This window comes from Lates calcarifer, linkage group LG12, assembly GCF_001640805.2.
Source record: "Lates calcarifer isolate ASB-BC8 linkage group LG12, TLL_Latcal_v3, whole genome shotgun sequence".
Taxonomy (NCBI): Eukaryota; Metazoa; Chordata; class Actinopteri; family Centropomidae; genus Lates; species Lates calcarifer.
In genome coordinates, this window is record NC_066844.1 from 24905078 (window position 1) to 24929107 (window position 24030).

Below are 24030 nucleotides of genomic sequence, written 5' to 3' on the forward strand. Positions count from 1 at the left end.
GTCAAAAGGATCAAGTTACCAGCCTTCTTGTTTGTAATTTCAGCGCAGCTCAAGCCTATAGCATGGTATTTAATTTAGTACTTTCAGATGAATTTTATATTCTTCAATCACCATTTTTCTTAAGTAATAAACTAAATTCTTTCCATCTTAAAAGCCCAACTTCCTGTGCAAATATCTTGCAAGTGGGCTTGTAGCCTTTCTCACACTTTTGTTCTCTGAATTGAATCTGCTGTCCTTGAGCTTGTGTACCATCAGTAGATACCTGAATAGCGAGGCAATCTTCCTCCCTCTCCCTTGCTCCTCTCCATTGTTGCATTGCATTCAGAGGGAGGATGAAGAGCTGGGAGGTCACAGATGGAGAGAAGTGTTATGTTTGTTCCCATCTCTGCTCGCGGAGTGAATGTCTCCACAGATGGGATTATATTGAAAGGCAAACACAAATTTGCAGAGCAATGAAAGCACTGTGAGGCACAAGGCCACGCCAGGCACATAGCTAACTGTACTTGTTAAGAGTTTCTTATCATCCTTTTTGTTATCAATGTGCCAGGGCATTCTGTGGCTTTAAAGATTCACACTATAAACACAATATACTGAATATGTTATTAAGATAAGTACACAACTGTAATCAAGGGTGATGCAAACATCTTCAGACTATTAACTGAATATACGTCGACTCTCTTTTACCATGTAGTATGTTGTCATGGCCATTTTTCATGAACTGACTTACAGAGTTAGTTCTGCATTAATAATGAAACAGATTTTGTCAACACCCATGTTTATCAATTTTTCATACTATGATGAAGAACCATTAAACTGTGCATGTAACCACAAAAATGTATATTCACACAGAATAGCGTTAGAAACAATGTGTTCCTCACCTACTGATGTATAAAACAACTGAAACTATAAATATACACTATTTATGCATCAGTGCTTCAGATATGTATGTTCTTACATTATAAAACTTTGTTGTCTCAACAGATTTTTCTCTTAAAGAGTTTATATAAAAGACACAGTAAGCAACCTAGTTTACATCCACCCAATATAGCCATATAACTCAACAAGAAACTATGCAAACCAGCCTGCACGACAACTCTTATTTGAGTGAAATCAGAATGCATAGGCCTACAGGGAAGTTCAATGTTACATATTGTTTTCATGTAGTTTTAGTTTTATATATATGATGTATATGTAATTAGAAATCCTTAATGATAGAGATATGTCCCATTAATTAAAAACATTTTCTTCTAAGGTAAATATCTTGCCATATAGTGGCACAGATGAAGGATCGCAGACATATGGGGCCAGATAATGATGATACGATTTGCACATAAGAAATAGGTTTGTTTCAAATTTGTATTGTTGGAGGTTTTATTGATGCAAATGTGTGACTGCCTGCAGTTATGTCATGTTGGGAAGGTTATTGGACTCATTTAGTCCTGGCAGGCAGTACTCACAAATTACTTCATTTAGGTTTTCGTTTTAAGTATTATAATTTACGTTTATTATTTACTCACAATTGTTGCTTTACAGTTTTTGTCTGCATTGTGATTTTGCACTAAAGAATGATTTTGTTCATATAATCCACCATGTGTTGGCATGGTGCTGTGCTAGCTATGCTTTCTCCCCATCCATTCAGTTTGGTTGTTTATAGATATTGCCTCAGCCTGTGGTATTTTTGGGCGATAGGATAAAATCCAGGTGAGTCATGCACATGGCACACTGACAGCTTTTCCTTGCTATAAAGTCTCACAAAAATCAGGTTGGTTATGTTAAATAATGCAACATTTGGTATTCACTGTCTGCCAGCCAGACTACCCTTAAATAACCAGATGCAGCAGAAGTTAGGAGGAGGACAGAGCCAAGGATGCATTCAGTCAGTACAGCTGCTTTCCAAGACTGAACAAGTACACACCTAGTGGCCATTTGACAACACAGCAACCATCAATATACTGTATAAGCACCACAATCGATATCTTTCCAGTTTTGTTTACTGACCATGTCAGGGATCTCAGGATCATCATACATACAGCATAAACTCACTATTTTAGTCATATTTGAGAGGGAATTCTCAACATCGAATAAAAATTGTGTATTATCGGCATACATTGACACAGAATGAGAGTGAATGTGAGTAAGAAGTGAAAAAGTTGAAAAGGTGAAAATGTGCACTGTTGTCTGGAGCCTATATATATATATATATATATATATACACACCATTTAGTATGTATAGGTCTGAATTTAATTGGCTAACTGGCTCTCCAGGTTGTTTACTAAGACAAAATGTCTCTTCTTAAAATGCATTTTCTTGTTTGCTTTGGTATGAAGCTGCCCATTAATTATTTGCACACTCATGTAAATACAATAGCTAGAGATTATATGTGCTGACTAGGACTGAGGACTGTTTCACTCTTCTTGCCAAGTTTAGTCCCTTTTGTTCCATTATTCTGCAATGGATATCAAAAGTAGCTTCAGCCTAACAATGGGAACTTAAGGTGTATCTCATTGACCAGCTCACGCCTTCATAGCTGCTATTAAGTTGTTCCTTTGCCAGTGTCCTCAGTAACAGCATTGCTCTGACAATGGTTTTGTAAAACTCACACTTCAACATTTGCTGAGAGTTTGTCTGTGAGTTTTTAGTTTCACACCAGGCCCCAGCTTTGGAAACAGCTCAACAGTATGCGACGGGTTTAAGCGCCTGGTGTGTACTGAAATGGACTCACAAAACACTCAAAGATTGCAGTGTCAGATCATGTACATTCATACACAGATTCATGTTGTTTTCCTCATTACAGTTCAACAACCAAGTGTTTAATGCTCTCTGACAGTATAAAAAGATCATGGTTCTGATCATGTGATAGCAACAGCGTGGAAATGTTGCCGTAAACTTTTATTTTAAAGACACATGATGAGGTCCTCTGGCGGTTCAACATTTTGTTTCATGAAAACTGGTGTCAGGACTGAGCAAGTGTTTTGTTGCCAACTCCTGAGAAAAATAATCTGTGTGTGTGTGTTTTGAAAGATGCTCAAACTTCTTCTCCTGACTTGCGTGCCTTTGGGATACCTGAGCACCCCGAGGAAACCTACGCACAGACTCAAAGAGTATGCAAATTCCACACTGAAAGGCATCGGCTGTCTGGATCACGGCCGAACACAGGACCGCGTTGCTGTATTGCAAACCACTGATTTACCATGCCACCATTCCCTTAACTGTCACACAAAACTATGCTGCGAAGGGATGACCAAAAAGTCATTAAGTTGCCGGTGTTGACAGTCATGCATGTTGTTGTGACTTGTAAATGAGAAGCAAAAATCTATCCTGTTAGCTTTCGTTAGTGAGGTTTAGATGGGTTTGCAGACAGAAGATGTGGATAAGAGAGATTTTCTGTTATGCTGATCTGTATTTGTCTTCCAAAAGCCCTGTTGTGGCTTGTGAGCCTGTTGCTATGGCAACCATCATTTGATACCAGCGGTGTGTAGGAAGGCAGAGAAATATGGTTGAAAATTAGCAAACTGCTTTATGCATGTTTTATAATCTATTCATAATTTCCATGTATGCGTGTTTGTGTCAGGGGAATAAATAAAAAGAAGAGGAATACACATGCTCGAAAAAAATAACATTCATTCAAGTTTTGAGTAACACTGGGTTATATTCCCTCCCATGATTAATTCAAGCATTATTATACCGTGTATGCCTCAAAGTGAATACTTTACTGAGAGTACAATGAATGCATTTTTTTTTCCTTTCACAAACTCTCTGAACTGCACCTTCTGCTCATCCTCCTTAGTGAGTAGGTTGGTAGTGACCCGCATCTCTCATGAGAATCACTACCACCCCGATACCTGCAAGGAACATCTTTGGAATATCTTTGAGATGAGGAGCATCAAATTTAGACTGCTGGAAATCCTTTATTGACTAGAGGGGGGGCTGTTTTATAGCGCAGTGGAAACTGACCATTAAAACATAATCAAATCGATATAATGAAAACAAAAGGGTCATAAGTAGAATCATATTAATCATCACATTACATTAATAGGTCAATTAAATAATATCAAGCATGGTTATTAGTAAAAAGTGACATTTATACATGAGCAGAATCCACGTGGAGTGTTGTCTATCAAGTAAACTGATATTTAACGAAGTCAACGTCTTTCAGAAAAAAGCCCATCACCATTTTTGCCTAGATCTAATTTAAATCTGTGGATGCAACACAGCATATGAGGTATTATAGTTTTGTATCAGCCGTTGCTTGCAGCAATTAGGAAAAAGAGTCCCACTGTTTATGAAAGTGGTTAAGTGCCGGAGCAGACCCAAAGGCAGCCCTCATAAACTCTGAATTAGCACAAGAGAACTCAGAGATAAATTGCCTTTCCACATGAGCCAAGAGACTACAGTAATTACAAGGATATGAAACCTTAAAAAAAAACAAGTACAACAACGTTAATTTATTGATTGTTGTTGCTTTGTCCCAGGAGCATGCCCTAATAACACATTGTTCTAAACTATAGTTTGTTTCCATTTAAGTGTTAAGACTAAGAAAAGTTTGGACTAGGTTACATGAGCTGATACTGAGCTCATTGATGTTCACTATGAAATGCTTTGCTATGGACCGCTAGCTTTGACACAGAAAATGATAGATGCACCACCAGTTACGAGCTGATCAACATTATGGACATCCGGTCTTGCTGTGTTGTGGTAGCTATGGTAACCTCAAAGAGCACCAAATGTTCTACTTGAAGTGTGAGGGTATCATCTGTGACACTGCGCCTCCCTCCCTGTACGGAGGCAGAAAACAGTCAAAATCCACAGGACTTCTCCAACTGTCTGAATGATTTAGTCTTAAAAGAGTTTGTTCACACTTCAAAATCATGCATATAGTTTTGCTTCATTTCTTTGGCTTCTGTGTTCAAAGAGTTAATCTACAATCTACTTTTTGGAAAAACACTTTGCTACTCATTTTCTTTTTCCCCAAAAAAACATTTTCAATTCTTTTGAGCAGCTTTCACCTACATTGTTGTAGACATATAGAACATCAACATCAACAAAAACTATTTACATGCCACTAAGTGAGCTGAATAATTTTTATACAAAGAACAAGAGCTTAAAAGTTTTGGGAGATACTGAATAATAAAGACAACTGTGAAAAAAAGGGAGAAAATCTAGCAAGTCTTACTCTTTGTGTTTCTACCTGCCTTACTAAAGACCACCTTCCTGTGCTGATAGATTTGTATTGTTTTGATTTGCTACCTGTATATCAACCTTGTCTCAGGCACGCCAACTTTGGGCACCTGGTTGGAGTGAGATTTTGATGCCTCGGGTTTAATCACACGTATGCACACCAAGTCACTGGCACATATTTGAACTCAATTCACAAGCATGGTTTAAAAAAGTATGCAGGTACCAACACTTATAGGGAGCAGGACCTTAGGTCCAAGATTTAAGGATATAGCCTGACTATGCCACCCCAGGACTTCCACCTAGGAAAATACTCACAATTTCACAATCTTTGACATGTCGTCCTCTGAACTGTTTGCTAATGCCAGTCCCTCATCTTCGTTCCCTTTTGCCTTCTTAACGTGTCTCAATCTCATCTTGAATAACAAAGTTTATAAGTCATTCTTGAAAACATTCATAGTAGCTAGCTAAGTTGCATACCTTTGCGTCATGTTGTTTTCATTCTTCTCTCTGCTGTGCACTTGACGTTAGACAGCTAACGTGAGCTAGCTAGCTGTTTACATAGCTTAAACTTACTCTGTACCTTACAGAGCATTTATTCATACAAATATTATATCCTGTTAGTTTGTAAGCCCTGGGTTCGTTAATTAATTGATCCATAATCGATATCTGTCATGGTCACTTTCCTTCAGCCAGGTTAGATGGGGGTGTGACTGGTTAGCTGGATTAAGTTTTTGAATCGTGTAGCAAGTCCCGCCCTACTGTGCTTTGATTGGCTGGTACTCGCCGGCTGTGAGTTTGAGCAGCTGTCAATCAACACGGTAGCTAACCAACTATAAGATCATGTGATGGTTTAGTGTTTTCTGTTAAATATCCTCCAAAATAGCACTTTTTCTAAAGATAAAAACCTTCTCTTACACCATTCATCATGTAGTAATGTGGAATTTAAGGGGCCATGATTTAATGTATACACTTACACTCATTTTTTTCTGGGTTGTTTACATGTTCTATTATATAATTGGGGCTGTTTTAATAGGAAATCTTTTCAGTGCCCTCAGTAACTGCTGTAATAGCCCTCAAGGTCTCCAGTGATGCTTGTGAGAAGCGTGCCTTTTCAGCCCTTCAAAACTTTCTATCGCAGAACCCATGACTATTGGTTTTGGTTTCCATGACAACTAAATTGAACTATAAGTTGACTCATCTTTTACAAGCATGAGTACAGGATTGTGAAGAAAAAAAAAATGTCCGAACCAATCCTGTGCTGCCAAAAAGAAAAGAATTCTCATTTTATTAGAAATGTTTTTTAAAACCTACCAATGGAATATGATTATTTTACCAATATGTATTACCTGTAATCTATTACCTGTAATGCATTACTTGTATTACCTTTTCAGTGTATTTCTAGATGAATCCTAAAATAAGGGAACCAGCATTGGGCTGTGTGAGTTAAGGATGTTGTTGTAGTGTGTTTTGACATACAGTCCTAACTTTGCTGTAGATCTCAGGTGGATATAGTTTGGCCAAATGTCTGTGTTTTTAAATACATTATAGAGGTTTTACTTACACCTTTAATGCACATACTGATAGTATCTGTCTGCTAGGGGGGAAAGGAGTCTACACCTAAAACAGAACTGCCAGCTACTGTGTGTTGATGTTGGTATTTTTGTCACAGCTTCTCACTTTGTTATAAGCTCACAATATAAATCAGCAAAGCAATCTGATGTGATAGAAAACATATCCCACACCGTCTATTTAAAATTTCTCTGTGGAGTGACTGTTTCAGGGATTTCAGATACAGATGAGAGGACAGACATGTTGAAACTGTGAAGCAGGGGAGTCACTGGAGTCCATTCATAGACTTACAAATACTGGATTAACTAGACGCAGCCATGGTAACATAGGGATGAGCAGAGCATTGAGTAGTTTCAGAGAAGCACAGTGAGATACTGCCTGCGAGCTTTGTGACGCAGATTCCACTTTTGCGTATGATTCTACTGTATGACAGACTAAATAGCCTTCTTGTGGATAATTACAGCTGATAGAAATCACTGTAGAGGAATATACTGCACGGGGTAGTGTTTTTATTTTGAGGGAGGGAGGGTCCTCTTTTTGTATGAGATATTTTAACCTCCACTGAAATACATCAGGCAAGGAAAAGAAAAACAAGCATTGGCAATAGCTAATAACTGATGACATACACGGATCCTGCATATTACAACCCCTCATTTATCAGACAGCTAGAGTGACTGTTGAAGGTCAAATCCATCTAATGCACTTTCAGATGACTGGCAATGCAAGCAACTGTGACAATTTAAACTGATTGCATGGCACAGCTTCAAATATTGAGATAAACAGAATAACTAAATTACAGCTGTGTCTAATAAATGGCAACAGAAAATCCCCTAAAGTGACAACAGGGCAGTGTGTGCTCTGTCGAAGGTCAGAGAAAGGCCTACAGATACAAAAGTTAGGATAAGTCCAAGTTAGAAGTACCCTTGAATGTCATTGTGCAGACTCTCCATCCACCAAACTTATAGCTCTCTAATTTAAATCTAACAACAGTCATCATTTCAGAAAAACCCCTGGAGTGTTGCAGGTTTTGAAAATGATCCTCAAGGTTGCTTTAACGATCCTCCGAGTGAGATTTGTTGGTCCAAACTGACTTTTATTCCAGCTTCTTCTTTCAAATGGCATCAAACACTGAAATATCCATATCCCTTAAGAGGCTGTTACTATGGTGACAGCGCACCAAAATGGTGGATGTCAATGGCAATTTAGCTGTTGTGTCAAGCACGCACACATATAAATATCAAAACATAAACATGCAAGTGTGGTGTTAAGACCTAATTTGCCTCCTCAATATACATATGCACTGATGAGCTGCAGCTCTTTGACAGATGAAACAATGGAAATTGTCTTACTGTTGTCATGTCATGTTTCTATTATTTATGACTTGCTCAAGACATATTTGTGTCCCAGGCACTCAGGGCTGACTCCAAAAATGGAGACACCTCACCTTTTATTTGAGGAATATCCAAATCTAGGGTATACCTGAGCGGTATTTTTTAAACAAACTCCCCACCTCCTCACAACTTTTGGTGAATAAATGCTTTTGTTCTACTGTCGCTACTGTGTTACCAGGGTTATATTTGTATTTCCAAGCGTACTTTTAGCTTTGAGCATTTGTCTCTATCCCATTAAAATTCAGGTTTCGTATCTCAGGTTGATGTCTGGAAGACTCTTTTAGACTTAAACTTAGACAGCTGACAACGAGGTGATTGACTCCCTCCTGCAGCGGAGGATTTGAGGAGGATTATAAACCTCCCACTCTAAAATAATGACAGGGATATAAGGGATTCCAGGACTCTTGATTTGTGATACAGCACAACTTGTACTGCGAAGACAGCCGGAGTTCTGGAGAGCTATGTGATACCGGGAGTCAGAAAAGAGAGAGTAGGTGGTTTTGTGGGTAGGTGGGGAGCAGGTTAAAGATGCTCCACCGCTCTCTTTTCCTGTTATCCCAATGGCCTTTTAGCGGCATTACTCATTTTTAGGAAAGAGACACTCCTGTTATATAAGCTAGTGCTACAGAGTCTGCCTACCAGCTAAAATCCCTGCAGATCCTCTGTATACCTGTACATAATTGCAAAGTAGTGCCAACGGTCAGATCGGTTTTCTCTTGAAACTGTTCAAGTGCTGCATGTACAGAGAGTTCTGTATAAAAAAAGAAAGCTCTCTGTGGCAACCAGGTAACTTTGGAAATTTAAAAGTCAAATGCAAACAAAATTAAATTGATGTTTTTCCTTCATGCTGCTTCAAAAAGTGTATGATTTCACACCAAATTGTTGATTCTTAATGGGAGTGACAAGAACAAGAAATCTGTTATTTAACAATCAGTGAAGAGGATGAGGATGTTGTCTGTCCCAGGAGTGTGTTGACAGATAGAGTGTGAGTGTTGTTTCTACTTCACTTCACCACACGTCATCAGGGTTTGAGCCTTATACTGATACCACCTGATAAAAACAGACTAATCTCTGAAGAGAAGACACAGCCTGTGTACTATTAATCTGGTGTTACTCACATTACTGCCAATAATTTTCCTTAGATGCTTTGGGAATGTTTTTTTCATTCCCTCCAAGCAGCCCTGGTTTCAGTCTCTTTCAAGTCTGACAATCAGCTAGCAGAGAGACTTGAACTCACACATCAGAAACCAGAAGACTAGTAGGGAAAACAGATTAAGACAACATCCCATACCTCACGCTCCCTGGGATCCATTCAAACACATCAAGAAGATCTCCCTCGTTTTAAAGATAGCACTGCTGTTGGCACAGACCCCAGTAAAGCAGGTGAGCTGATTCGGAGATCTTTTGGTTCACTCAGGCTTTGTCTCAGTCGATCGCTGTGGGATTTTTTTTGCCTCTCCACTGGGTTGGCGTTTCCACACTTTGATGAGGCCTGCATCAGCTGAGACTGGAGCTGGATTCTGCAGCACAGTGCAGAGAAATGGGCAGAGTGGTCTGCCATCAGCTGCTTGCTTATTAACACGACTGGTGGATTGTGTTTGCTTTTGAATATTCTGTGAGGTTGTATCCTTTGAATTAAAGTATATTGGTTGCCCCTCTGAGCTGTCATTGGATCACAGTGACTATGAATTTTTCTGTGGAGCTGCAGGTGTACGGGGGTCTACGTGCTCTTGCCTGCTTGTGCATTATGTAAGGTCAGTAAGGCTGTGTTGAGCAGTGTTTTCTGCCTTCGTGCCTCCTGTTGGGTCCTGTGACCAATTTGCATGTTCATCTTTTGTGATCCAACTTTCATTATAAATATAATAATTGGGTGTTTGGAGTCTTTACTCTGAGTGCATTTAAAAAAAAAACAGAGTGTGTGCCATCTTGCCTTTATCTCTCTCACTCTAATTAAGAAAAAAGAAGAAGAAATATTAAAAGGAAAGCCCATAATTTCAGATCAGTCACTTGGAACACAGATTGCTGTCTAATCTACAGAAGATCAGAGATGGACCCTGAGAGTGTGCAGGGAATAAGTTATTTTTTGGAGAGATGCGAGATCAACTTCCGGAGGGACTTTGGGGGAGAAAAAAATCTCTTGACCCTGCTGTTTCCTTCTTAGTGCAGGACAGCTGACGTGCAGCCTCCAGCTGAGCAGTGCGAACATCACTGTTTAAAAGTCCCTAAAAATGATGACACTGTTACCAAAACATTTGCTGCACTGATGCACACACACACGGACTTGCACAGACATTACACCGTGCATCACACACGCGCGCGCGCGCGCACCCTCCTTCCTGCATCATAGCCCCGCTGTTACCATCACACGTTCACGTAATACTCCCCGTGAACAAGCTGAGTTGTTGGAAAATTTGCTCGAGGATCTTAAATCTGTCTGATAGCGCGCCGCCTGTAGAATCTGTGGAGAGAGAAAAGTGAAGCCGCGCCAGGGAAAAAAACAAAAACTCAAATAGCCCATAAAGACAGGTGGATTGGATTATTGATCAGTACACCCTTTCACTTCATTGAAGGTAAGTGATCTTTAGCTGACTGTCATGAAATTACAAAGCGAGGCTGTCAAAAACGCGAGAAGTGAAGAATGTTGAGGAATGTTCTCCGAGATTTATCATTCAGCCACCGTCCTCTTTGACCGCCTGAAACAGAGGACACGGCTTTTGTTTCTAAAACTTTCAAACATTTTTTGTTTCTTGGTTTTGATCGTCAGACGTGCTCGCGTGATTTGAGAAACCTGCAGGAGAGTTTTCACGCGATCTGTTCAGCTGCAACATCAGTCCAACCTTGGTGATGCGCAAATACTGTATATTTAAACTGCCAAGATGCTTGAGCAGAGAGGATGTCAGTAAATTTCCAGGCTGTAATCGATGGAAACCTATTTTGCCGTCACAGTTTACACTTTCTGCTCATTATGATCAGCTCGACAAGTTTCAGAAGGTTTATACTGAGAGTTCATAAAGACTCAAACTGCGCTTCGGATTTACATAAGGCATGCTCTTGTTGCTCTCAGACTGCAGCACCTCTTGAGTTCACATGCTCACAGTCTCACAGTCTCGCGGTGTACCCTGCCTCCCTGTCATTATTTGTCATCATTTCACACCCAGCAAGGTTGTGATTGCAATGCCCACTTACTTGTTATAATGCTTATAATGCTACTTCATGCACCCCAGAGGGAGGGGGGTATAAGTGCTTGTGCAAAGTGCTTCAACGGCACAGGTGTGTGTGTGTGTGTGTGTGTGTGTGTGTGTAGACCTCCTCTTTGCAAGAATTGCAGTGTATGTTTGATATCAGCTCTGGGGAACTGGGTGGATGTTGATCAAACTAAGGGCATCACATGAGCAGTATATCAGAACTGTGCACAAAAAAGTTTGGGAAGCCCTGCTACACAGGCAACTGGTCCTACACAGAAAACAATGGACTTGTATGGTGGTGCAGTGATAAGGGGTCTTGTGTTGGAGCAAACTAAGAGCAGAAAACAATTTATAGAGGCTTTACTGACACACTACAATACAATCAGATAGATTTATGGCTTCCTTATGAATGGATGGCATTCACAAATGAAACTAAATCAAAGTATATGAAGTGATATAGCTGGAAAACACAGTGAGAGTGTGCTGCTGCATGCATCAATGCTTTTCAGAAATACTGCCATACACCATCATTTTTCTTAACTGACATATAGTTTTTCTCCTCTCCTATGCCTAGATGGCTTGTTTTGAGAAAAAGTGAGAAGATTTGTCACTGAGCAGAATGTCAGAAAGACGTATTTGAATAGAGTCGAAACCTTTTGTTTATATAACAGGCCTCACACTGCATTAAGTGTGTTACCTGTGTCACGGCGTGTGTCATCAGGCATTCAGCTATAGTTAATGAGGTTAAAGTAGTTGTCACATAACTGGGACATGCTCTGTTTTCAGATTAAGGTGGTAAAGCAAATATTAATTTAATAATTAGTTTGATTCATATTCTGGTGCATTTTGTTTCCTAAACTCTGAATCCAAGATCTGCAAAATAGACTTTCAGTCACATGAAGTGGCAGTGGTCTTGGGCAGTAGATAATGTCGATGACTACGCAGAGAGCTATTCTGTACAGACAGTACCATGGTGCATACTGTAGCACTTGGTAACCATGGCAACAAAACAACATCAGAAGAAACTGGTCAGATGAGCCAGTGATGCCTGAAGAAGAGATGAATGGTAGACTCAACGCATAATCAGAGCCGAGCACAAAAGAGGACCCGATTCACACTCATCAACATTTTTGTTGCCTCTCTGGATGAGTAGTTTGGAGGAAAACAGATGCATTTCTTTACCGCTGTTTGTTTCTAATGTAATGTCCTCGAAAGCTGAAGGTGTGAGAGTGGTCTTGATGTTCACAGCTAGCAAGAGTGACATTTAGATCTTAAATGAGGCATTAGAGGATTTAAAATTTGGCTCAGACATCTTCGCCACCATCTGCCCCCTGTCACCAAGCCTTTCCCTTTGAAGAGGCTCGACTGTGGCCAAATCCACGGCTCGCTCTGGCCTGCAGCCACCGTCTGACATGACTTTGACCAACAAACCTGAGTTCCAAAATAGCAGCATTAAAAAAACAAACAACAAAGTTATTTGAAAAAAGGCCCCTTGTGTAGTTGTGTTTATAAAAAATAGTACACAAACCTGCAAAATACTGAAATACACACACAACATTTCTACCCTTAAAGCTACATCTTCATCCAGTGATTTAGCAGAAAACTGAAGTTGAGATGGACTGTGGTTCCCAGTGCCCCCCAAATTGCTATCAGAAGATATCCTCCCACACACACACACACACACACACACACACACATTTACATACTAAGTACCTCCCAGTGGACACTGATAAAGTCTACAACAAACTGTAACATGGCATCATCCAGTTTTCATCTCAGTTGGTCAGCACGACTCAGTAGGTGTATGAGTTATGGTGTTCAAAAGTTAGAAAGCAGTTTAGCTGGATTACTGTCAAAAGCTTCAAGTCAGTTTGCTATTTAATTAATTCATTATATAAAAATCTCACACTTTTATGACCTTGCACTTCACAGTGTTGAACATGAAATTAATTATTTAACACATGAATTAAAATATGGCAGTAGATACATGTCACCCAGTTATGAGTTCAGACTTTTAAAATATGAAATTTAAATTTAGCATCTCTGCTAGGCTAATCAGTATGTTACTGAACGCCAGAACACAAAGCCAAAATGCACCAGGCCTTCTGGAAGTTGGAGTAGGAGTGTCTGAGATATTTTAAGGAAGAGTTGAGTTGCGGTCTTGAACCTCATCAGTCCCAAAAGGCATCTTTAAAAAAAAAAAAGTTTTGTTAAAATTAGGTCAGCATGTTTAGAACATGATGTCAAGAGGCCTCGTATCTCTGATGCGTCTGACGGGTGTTTGAGTTCAACACATTTTTAAATGTTTTTTAAATGCTATCATCTCCCCTCGGGTTAGTCAGTGTGGCTCTGCAGCAACTGGAACATAGTGTGCGGATGCATCATCTATCCTTTGTTGTCATTCTTTAAAATTAGACCGGCGGTGGGTGTCGATCACCTGGGATATCACACAGGTGGATAGATGAATGAATAAATGAATGAATGATAGACTTACATAATTCCCCAGTTGTGAGTTAAGTTATATTTCTGTCCATAATGTTATTTTAATTATTTCAGGCCTTTTGGCTATCATAATGTTCTTGCACCTCATATCAAATCATAATATAATATAATATAATATAATATAATATAATATAATATAATATAATATAATATAATATAATATAATATAATAATGTCATGGCTTATAGTGTATGTTTAAGGGGTTAACCATAGTCCAGTTGGTAATGTAATCCAGTGTGTAATCTATTTTCCATCCTTAATGAGATGGGATGATCATGATACAATGACAGCTTTATGACCTCTCAGTACTAATAAACAATAAAACCAAAACACATCAAAAAGACAAAATGCTATACCAAAATTGCTCCTTAGTTTCTTCATTTTCTTTCTTTCTTACAGTGGTTGTTGTTGCCCTTCTTCCTGTCTTGTCATTATTTAAAGAAAAGTTTGGTTTAAAAAAACAAAACAAAACAAAAAAGCTATATTACTGAGCTATTGAAGAAATAATGCAGTTACTCATTTTCTCAATATGACTCAAGGTCTTGTCAGTTGTATATTGTGGTAGTTGTTACCCAAAAACAAAATAATCTAATTTGAAAAGGTTTTACCTTTACCTGCTTCATGCAACGGGAAAATTAATTGGACACAGATTTGAAATCTGTTTATCAAATGCAACAGCTCTGCCTTTGTCATTATCCCCCAAGGGTGTCCACAGTTACTTTTTTTTTCTTTTTTCTTCAGAGCTCCGAGCTCTGCGACGGTCTGAATTTGAAACAGCATTTACATTCCCATTAATGAAGAACACTTCATTCAGATCTTTCAAAAGGGAAAGATAAAAGACCTCTGATTCAGCAATAGTCAAGTGCCTTCTATCTTTTTCTTCTTCTGGTGAAGGAGAACAGCCTTTTATCTCCAAGATTGCCTTGAAAAAGGGGGAAAAAAACAAGTGTGCGCAAAATTCTGTCTGACTTGTCATACTTACTGTTTGGTGTTTGGTGCACTGTGAGTCAGGCTTCCCAGAACAGGTGTAGGGATCTGATGATTCATTTTGAGGTCTAATGATTCCATTAAATGGTCTCACATCAGCCTCGCCCCTTTAACTCAGCCTGGCATGCACTGCATTGTTTGTCTTTGTGAGGCAGCTTTTGGTGGCGTGGTTATTTTGAAACAGAAACTGAGGCCACCAGTGAATCAGAGGCACATTTGAAGCTCAGTTCTGTAAATAATATGATGAATGGAAGATTATGTTCAAGATATTTCAAAAGTCACCATGAATGTCATTGAATATACCTTGCAAAAACGTCATGAAAGCATTTAGACATGTCCAAAGGGAAATAAGGAAAAGTGTGCTTGTAGCTGTCTGAGTGAGCATCATTGGGAAGGGACTGAGGTGTGTATGCGGCTGTGAGAATCTAGGTGAGAGCCAGAAAATGCTAATGGTGAGTCTGGGTATTGTTCTTGCAGGATTCATGCAGGGGAGGTGATTTAGCTGAGGTATATCACCCAAGCGCTCATCATACTCCAGACTAATGGTGAACTCACAGCCCTCCCCCTTCAGGACTAAGAATGGGGCTTGCTATTGTATGCTGCATTTTGATCAGGAGAACGTTGAACCTGAAATATGTAAGTGTTTGGGCTGGAGTGCTGTGGCAAGAGATGGGCTCTGTGTCTGAGTAGTTTGCAGCATTCTCTGTCTCCTTTCACTCAACCCCAAGGAAACATTTTCTTTACTTGTTCATACTTCTGGAAAAAAATAGGCCACAGCCCTGAGTGAAAATCTTCATCTGGAATGGATGTAATAAAAACACTGTTTGAATAGAAGATACTTGATCCCTTTGGCTACTCTGACATGACCTCCAAATGCACTTTAACGAGATTAAAGCAAGTCTGGCTCAGTCTGAGGGTCAGACACAAAAAACGTGCACTGTAATAAGTGATTTACCACATGAAGTAATGTTGGTTCAGGATTTAACTTTGTGAATTTGTGCTTCTAATGCTCACTCTATTATATTATAGATGATATGATCCAAGTTAAATATGACGCCTGTTTTCGTTCTGAAATCTGTGCCTATAATATGATTTGTATACTGTAGCATGATATGACAAAACAACATTATTTTCAGTAATAATCTACATATCAGGCACAGCTGAGAGATCTGATCATAGCCGGCAACAGATCCACTCTTTACAGTGAGGAGAGGTCTTTCATCTGTTACCATTACTGTACGTATGTGAACAGGTGGCCAGTCTCGTACCAAATTTCTCTCCTTCAGTAAACTACAAGATTTATGTATATTTTATTTCGCTTGTATAATTGTGCTGGCATGTTTAACATGATTCTTGCCAATAAATGACATTCCTGCCCTTGAGCGCCAAGCTAAAGTTGCATTTAAAAAATCGCTTGAACAGAGTGTTGGTGTTATTTTGCTTCAACACTTCACTGCTAATAAAGTTGGAGCAGTAAGTGTTGGTGTTTGGCAAATAGGAAAGAGTAAAGTTATCAAATGTCAAATGATTTTTCCTGTGAGAAGTTGAGGCTGTACTTTATAATGACTACTGGTGATGAGCTAATGCAACTGAAACATGTTTTAAGTAGAAATGTGGAATACCAATATTAAATGGAAAGTTCATAAACCTGTTAGTGTTAGTGTTAGTGTGTGTTTTCTGTGTTTTTGTTTTTGGCGTTTTGCCTTTATTTGATATAGAGGCAGAGGCTGGAAATGCAGAGAGAGAAAAAGAAAGAAAGGCATTCAAGAAAGGTCCATTACTGGAAACAGAACAGGGAAGTTGTATTTATAGCTAATATCATTGCTAATAATAATATCTTTATTTTTATAGCAACAAAGTTACAAAGTTCTTTACAATGAGACAAGAAATAAAAATAAAATCTTAAGCATAAAAGATAAAATTATTAAAAATGTTATTTATCTTTGCTATTAAGCCTCCAGACACCCTTACACTGACATGTTGACCCATCCCATGTTAACAAAAGGTCGTGTATCTGTCTGTAGGATAGTATGAACTTAAAAAGACCTGCAGCACAGAGCACAGCTACTTCAGGTCAGAGTATAGGACTGTATCCAAATGCATCAAAAACTTTGTGGAGTATTTTTCCTCCTTGCAGCTTATGGATCAAAGACAAATAAGATCCATTAAATCAGTGTCAATAAAGAAGCTGAAACAACAGGGGATGTTGGTGGAAACACAAACAGTTTTTTTTACTTACAATAACTAACTCATTTACATAATGTAATCTTTTTCATATCAGCTACACGGTTCTGTGGAGACTGGATCATGGGGTAATGAGTCCCCTTGTGGACAGTAGCACACTTCATACACAGCCTACTATCTTCAGCTAAAGAGCTTTCTCTTGATTTACAATCTGCTTGTAAGTAATAAAAAAGAAATAAAGCACATTCATGGACCACCGCCTTAACACGTGCATTCTTCAGATTCATTTTTTTTATATATTTAAAAGACTCTTTGTTGTACTACAGATTTTAGTGGATGCTGTAGTCGGTAGAAATCTCTGCCTCTGATAGGGTCTTGAGTGAGACTCCAGACAGCACCTCAGTCAGAATATCTCTACTCCCACTCTTCTGTGCTGGCTGCCATTTCTTCGGTAAGGCCTGCCAAAAAACTGAGTCTGTTTTCCATACAAGCATCCTATGTCACCAGTAAAAATTTTGCTACAAGTGGTGGACCTGTATAGTATCTTTTGTGAAGCCTAAGTCAATTCACCCTGATTTAAAGTTGCGTGTATTTATGTAAGTGTGGATTTCCAGTTTTGTAGTTACTTGCAATACAAGGGTTGGCTATGAACTACTTTCATGACCAGCTACTTAACTGAAAACACAAGCCAGACAGTCATTAAACAGAGAAGACATTTAACTCAAAACAACACTAAATGCAACACCAAGATACTTGTTGCTCAAAAAAAAAAAAAACATGTTATAGCAAATTATCCAGTGTGAGATCACCCGATGTCCATGAGCTCCAATTTTCATGGGAAAATAAAAAGCAGCAGGGTTACATAGCCAGGCTGTGAAATTGGCATAGAAATGTGTTAAAGGACTTCATGTGGGTGAATTTCATTTATTTGTTGTCTGCTGTCTGAAATGTTACATGCAGTGATTTATCCTGCAGTTGTGGTGCTGTGGTTTTCAGTTGTGTTACCTTGATCAGCAGAGTGTCTGGTTGTGTGTTTGATTGTTTAAGCTACACGTTGGGCGATATGATGATAGATATTGAGGGATTATTATTGTTTGTCTGCCATCAGTGATTTTATCTATTACTGTTTGCATCACAATATCAATACCTGTAACAGCTCTTGCTGTACAGTCATTGTGGGCAAAGTTGCAAATCAGTGAGCAGAACCACACTGCTCTTGCTCCATTGGGGATAAATAAAGTTATTTGAAATGAACTTAATTGAATACTGGATTTCTATATGATTTTTTGCATCAATGTGTTGATGAGTTTCTCAAGAGATTGAGAGGATTTTTTTTTTTTACTACATCTTACCCTCACCCCTTCTATCAAAAAAACTGTATCACTTGTTTAACTTGTGTTCCAGAAAAACTAGCTTAATTGTACAGTATTAATCACAGCATCTTTTATGTGGTTATGCGCATATATTTGATACACTTTACGTCCTATAATTGTTATTCTGACTCCATTCTTAAACATTTCTCTGCCATCACTACTTCCTTAATATCATATTCTTGCTATGATTTAAATGTGAAATGTACCTTAGTGTATGTGAATGCTGCGGGCCAGTCTGAAAACAGTGCGCATGTCATTATAACAGCAGGTAGCTACAACTTTATCTTTAACTGACTCGCTAGCAGAAATTAAAACACAGAACTCTTCTACATTTGTTTCTCTGGAGCTGATGAGATAATAAGAGTCTTTCAAAAAGGGAAACAAAAGTTACAGTTACAGCACAGGGTCAAGTCCATCTGAATATTCTTTACTGTAAAAAGCAGACAGATGAATAATGCCGCCACTGTTGCTGCAGTACAGAGCTGACTCACTGCAGAGTGGAAAGAAAAAAGTCTGGCAGTCTGACAGAGTTCAGTGAAGAAGATTATGTTATTGGGAAATCTCATTTTTATATTGTGTTGCTGTTGTGGTAATTTGAAATAATTTGCTCCCACAAGCTCAATTATGCTTACCTATTCTCAGATGTATGACCAAAAAGGTTTCAGAGAAAGAAATAATTATGAGTGGAAACTGCTGCCTACAAATGTGTGCATTGATTTACTGCATTCATTTTGTGTTAAATGCCATCACGGTGCAGCAATTTCTTCCATTTATGCAATTGTCGTTAATGAAACAGTTTATTTCTCTGTAAAGCTACTTGCACAGCAACAGTACATTTACAGTAACATTGTTTTATGTTTTTCATTAATGAGACTCCAGATATACTCTTCTCTGATTCAGGCGCTCACTTGTGTTCAGATCCATTTTGTGCTGTGGAGATAAAAAGTCCTCTATTAAAACCATTCAAGCAAACGTAACATTTGCCTATTGTCGACAGGTTGTGTTGTGGCAGGACATTCCCTGGCTAGGGCAGGAGCTGCCATGCCATTTGGTTGTCTGACACTTGGGGAGAAGAAGGATTACAACAATCCCTCAGAGGTGACCGACAAATATGACCTCGGACAAATTGTCAAATCGTGAGTATATCCGTATTGTAATGTCCTATAACAACTGATGGATACTTTTAAGAAAATTGGTCAAGATGTGATGTGATGTGCCCTTTTCTGTCTCTTATGCAGAGAGGAGTTTTGTGAGATTTTCCGGGCAAAGGATAGGAACACCTTGAAAATGTACACCTGTAAAAAGTTCCACAAAAAGGACGGGAGGAAAGTGAGGAAAGCTGCCAAGAATGAGATAATGATCTTAAAGATGTAAGTGAAGTTTTAAGCTCCTCATTATAGAGCGTACATGTCTGAGGCACTGTCCTGGCACTGAGACAAAGTGTACACAGCTAATCAGCAAAATTCTCTCTTAAGGTCAGGCCAAGGACATAGTGTGTGTGAGTGGTGCAAATGCAGAAGAAGACTTTGTAAAGTTCTGGTTATTCCTCTCTGCTATAGCTCTCCACTAGATTCAACTCCACCAGACACAATGAGCTGCACTGTTGGAATGGATAACATATTCCTTTATTACTATGAATATAGGAGCTGCAGTTTATTTTGAGTCAATCCCACATACTGCTGACATAAACACTGATCAGCTCAACAAATCTGCAGCTGAAAATAGTTCCTGACAAATACACTATTTACTCCTGCCCATCATTTTGACGAGATTACCATGTCTTGTTTTTCATTTTCTTACTGATCAGCCACAACATTAAAACCTACTGCCTAATATTGTGTAGGTCCCCCAAAAAGTTCTGGGTCCCCATTGGGACATGGATGCAGGACCTCTGGGGGTGTCCAGTGGTATCTGGCACCGCATTATTGACAGTAACAAACATATAGGAAATCATCAGCCTGAAGTCTTAAAATTAGTTTTTTAAACAGAGACTGAGGCGTCATAGTACTCAACATTAGGTAACATCATGCCTTGGGAAGTGATCATTGCTTGCTGTTTAGTCACATTTGCAGATCCACCAGTAAATGAAAGGACAACACCATATGGTTTTCATTCTGTTGACTAACATAATGGTGACAATCAACATACATGGCTCAAAATTAAGCAAATATTAAAGTAATTTAGAGCAGTGATGATCATTAAACATTACAGAACTTCACACTGAGATGGATTAGACTGTAATGTCATACTGGCAATTTTCAAATGATGTGAAAAAAATGTCAGGCATAGTTACAAGTTATTATTTTTACTTTAACTGTCCTGAATGTGTGCATTGAGGATGTGTAGCTGCCTTGTATTTTAACGCTATTTACATCCATCCATTCTCCCCCTCCTGTTATTCTCTTTCCCCTTTTCCTGCTTTTCAAAGGGTAAAACATCATAACATCCTCCAGCTGGTTGACGCTTTTGAAACTAAGAAAGAGTACTTCCTTTTTCTGGAGCTGTGAGTATTGTTCGTGGCACTTGAGAGTAATGTTGGCTCAGACTGCTGCGCGCAGTCCTTCCTCAGCTCATATAAATTATTCAACTTGTGAAAATGTTTTACATTTCTGTCATCAACAAGTGATGTGTATTTGATTTGGATGTCCCCCGTCTCCTCAGCGCTACAGGCAGAGAGGTCTTTGACTGGATCTTAGATCAAGGCTACTACTCAGAGAGGGACACTAGCAATGTCATGAGGCAGGTGTTGGAAGCTGTAGCTTACCTGCACTCTCTGAAAATTGTCCACAGAAATCTGAAGGTATATTACACTGCTGACACCTAGTGAAAAAGAGCAGCATTTCACCACAGGCCAATAACTACCCTTTGGCAATATGACATACTGTACATCCAGATCATACGCTTTCCAGTTTTATAAGCCCTTGTTTGTTTATGCAGCTGGAGAACTTGGTGTACTTTAACCGTTTGAAGCACTCCAAAATTGTTATCAGTGACTTTCAGTTGGCAAAACTGGAAAATGGACTCATTAAGGACCCGTGTGGGACTCCAGAGTATCTTGGTAAGCAACACCTGAACATAGATCATATGTTTATCATCATCCAGTAGGAACAAATCTTGATTAGTGAGTCTAAAGGTACAGTGTCATCAGGAATCTTAACGCTTGTTTCTGCTCTCAGCTCCTGAAGTGGTCGGGAGGCAGAGATATGGGCGACCTGTTGACTGTTGGGCCATAGGTGTCATCATGTATATACTGTAAGTGCCCAAGCATACTATTTTTTTTTTTAAAGTTTAATTAAGTGATAGATTTTTAGCAAACATGTCATGTCCTGTCATGTTCTTATTTTGCTGTCTCAACAGTTTGTCTGGGAACCCTCCTTTCTATGATGATGCTGATGAAGATGATGATCGCGATAAGAACCTTTTCCTTAAGATTTTGTCAGGGGACTATGAGTTTGATTCACCGTACTGGGATGACATTTCAGATTCTGGTAAGAGATCATCAGTCATTGAATTAAAATGCACTGTGCATCAATGTAATAGTATGAGAGATTGCAAACACAAGTTCACTGTTGTTGTTATTATTCTCCTGTGTTTTTACAGCTAAAAACTTAGTGGCGTCTTTGATGGAAGTGGACCAAGATCAGCGATTGACTGCACAGGAAGCTATAGCCCATGAATGGTAAAAAAAAGAAAAAGAAAAAAAGGGTTAATCAAATCTAAATGATCCCACCAACACATCCAGAGTTATGAACCTTGTTGTATAGGCACCACAAATCTAATAATGTGCTGTGAATGTGCTGTTCCCTCTCTTAGGATTTCTGGAAATGCTGCCTCAGACAAGAACATTAAGGATGGTGTCTGTGCACAAATAGAGAAGAACTTCGCCAAAGCCAAGTGGAAGGTATTACCTCTCATACATCTTATACATCAATATGTTTTTGCTCATATATCCTTATTAGACAAAGTGGTCAATCATTGCTAACACATTTTGGCCAGAGGCCTTCCTCAGAGCATTCACCCTGATATTTTTTACTGCTATATTGACCATGTTTCATTGTAAGGATTGCCTGGTAAACTTTGTTGTATGTACACATTTTCACTCACAGAAAGCTGTTAGAGTGACCACCCTCATGAAGAGGCTCAGAGCGTCTGAGCATGGTGACTCTGGGGCCTCTGGGGCTGCAGCCGACCCCAACACACCTGGCGGTGCTCCCGCTCCTCCGGCCGCTAGTGGCGACGGCGTGGCTGCTAGCATAAAAGCTGCTCCTGACACACAGACTACCACCATCTCTGCTCTCTCCCCGCCCAGTGCAGCCAGACAGGATGATCAGCCTCAGGCACGGTGCAACGGCGATGTTCCCCAGATGTTGCCACCGAGAAAGGGAGACTAGGTGCCAGTCAGATAAAAGAAGAGGACCCTTGCCAACCAACAAGCACACGTGCAGTACAGTCAATATGTTTGGCATGACGATACCATGTCTATGCTGTTTGACTATCCCCCACTTTGCAGAATTATTTCACAACATCATGCGTTCCATCTTTTTTGCCTTCTGTACTGATTGGTCTATTGAATAGTGTTCTCCATTATCCCTTGTTATTTTATGTACAAATCCCTTTAAAGCTAGTTGCAAAGTAGCTCTTCTGTTGTTTCCTTTCCCCTAAGGACTATAAAAACTCATAGTGTAATTTAGTGAACTCGACTCATCTTTATTCATCGGCTCATTGTATATAGATGTATTTGTCTGTTTTGACAGGTTGCTAGTTTTCAGCTTCAGAACTTAAAATCCTGAGTTCATGTCTTGTGACTTAAAATTATGAGTTGAAAGATTTATTAAATTGGTCACGCCAAGGTTTTTCACAAATTGAATTTACATGAACACTCCCACCATGTATGTTTGGGTTAACTCTTTAAAAACTATGCTTCAAATTGGAAATCAGACCAGGAAGTTACAACCTTGTCAGGTATAGCTTGAATGGATCATAAGACAATTTATAGAAAAAAATAAAAATGAAATTGATTTTATCTATACTGAAAACTTCTAAATTATTTGACATTATTTGACAGTTATCCAAACTATTTTTTTAGTGAAAGACTATGTAACAATCAGATACAGATCCCAATTTTTGGATTCAACTTGACAAAAATATCTCCTGGTTTATCTTCAGCGCAGTACAACTTCAGACAACTTAGAATTTTAAGGCAGCAAGAAAGCATATTTTTAAGTTAAAGTGCCTTAATATTTGTTGCAGTAATGTACTGACATGTTTCAAGAGAAACAACTTGATTATAATTGCTTACTGACTTCTTTGAAATGTTTTAGTTGTTTTCCTTTGCTCCTCTGTTTAGTCTTTCGCTGCTGTATTGATACTTGTGTTCTGTCCTCTTCACACTTCATTTAAAACACAGAAATCTAGATTTAGAGCATTTTATGTGAAGTGATGTTTTAGCTGTTGTTGTTGTGTTGTCACTTGTAATTAGTAAATTCAGAGTTTATAGCCGAGTCCATATACTGTATCACTATGTATATTTGCATTGTATACATGTGTATTTTTTTATTTACATGTGTATTTAGCAACATTTAGCTGAGCTAATGGGTTGCTACAACGCTTGTGAATGAATAAAATGAGCAATACTAATGTTGCTGAAAATGTGATGTTTT

The 24030-nt window shown here is 38.9% G+C and overlaps 1 protein-coding gene across 1 annotated transcript; it reads left to right on the forward strand.

Annotated features, from left to right (window-relative positions):
* The first annotated feature begins 10353 nt into the window (after positions 1-10353).
* On the forward strand, positions 10354-24011 carry LOC108889994 (caM kinase-like vesicle-associated protein). The gene is made up of 11 exons (XM_018686724.2): positions 10354-10709; positions 19368-19506; positions 19609-19740; positions 20799-20873; positions 21032-21170; positions 21308-21428; positions 21547-21622; positions 21728-21858; positions 21971-22049; positions 22184-22271; positions 22477-24011. Exons 2-11 carry the CDS (start codon positions 19412-19414, stop codon positions 22759-22761), a joined length of 1221 nt encoding a protein of 406 aa, XP_018542240.1. The 5' UTR covers positions 10354-10709; positions 19368-19411; the 3' UTR covers positions 22762-24011.
* Positions 24012-24030: the final 19 nt, after the last annotated feature.

What these genes read in the sequence shown, in the direction of transcription:
- LOC108889994 (XM_018686724.2), top strand. Translation starts at nt 19,412, where the DNA reads ATGCCATTTGGTTGTCTGACACTTGGGGAGAAGAAGGATTACAACAAT. An exon ending in TTGTCCACAGAAATCTGAAG is followed by an intron (nt 21,171 to 21,307) that starts GTATATTACACT and finishes TTGTTTATGCAG; the next exon opens with CTGGAGAACTTGGTGTACTT. An exon ending in GGTGTCATCATGTATATACT is followed by an intron (nt 21,623 to 21,727) that starts GTAAGTGCCCAA and finishes CTGTCTCAACAG; the next exon opens with TTTGTCTGGGAACCCTCCTT.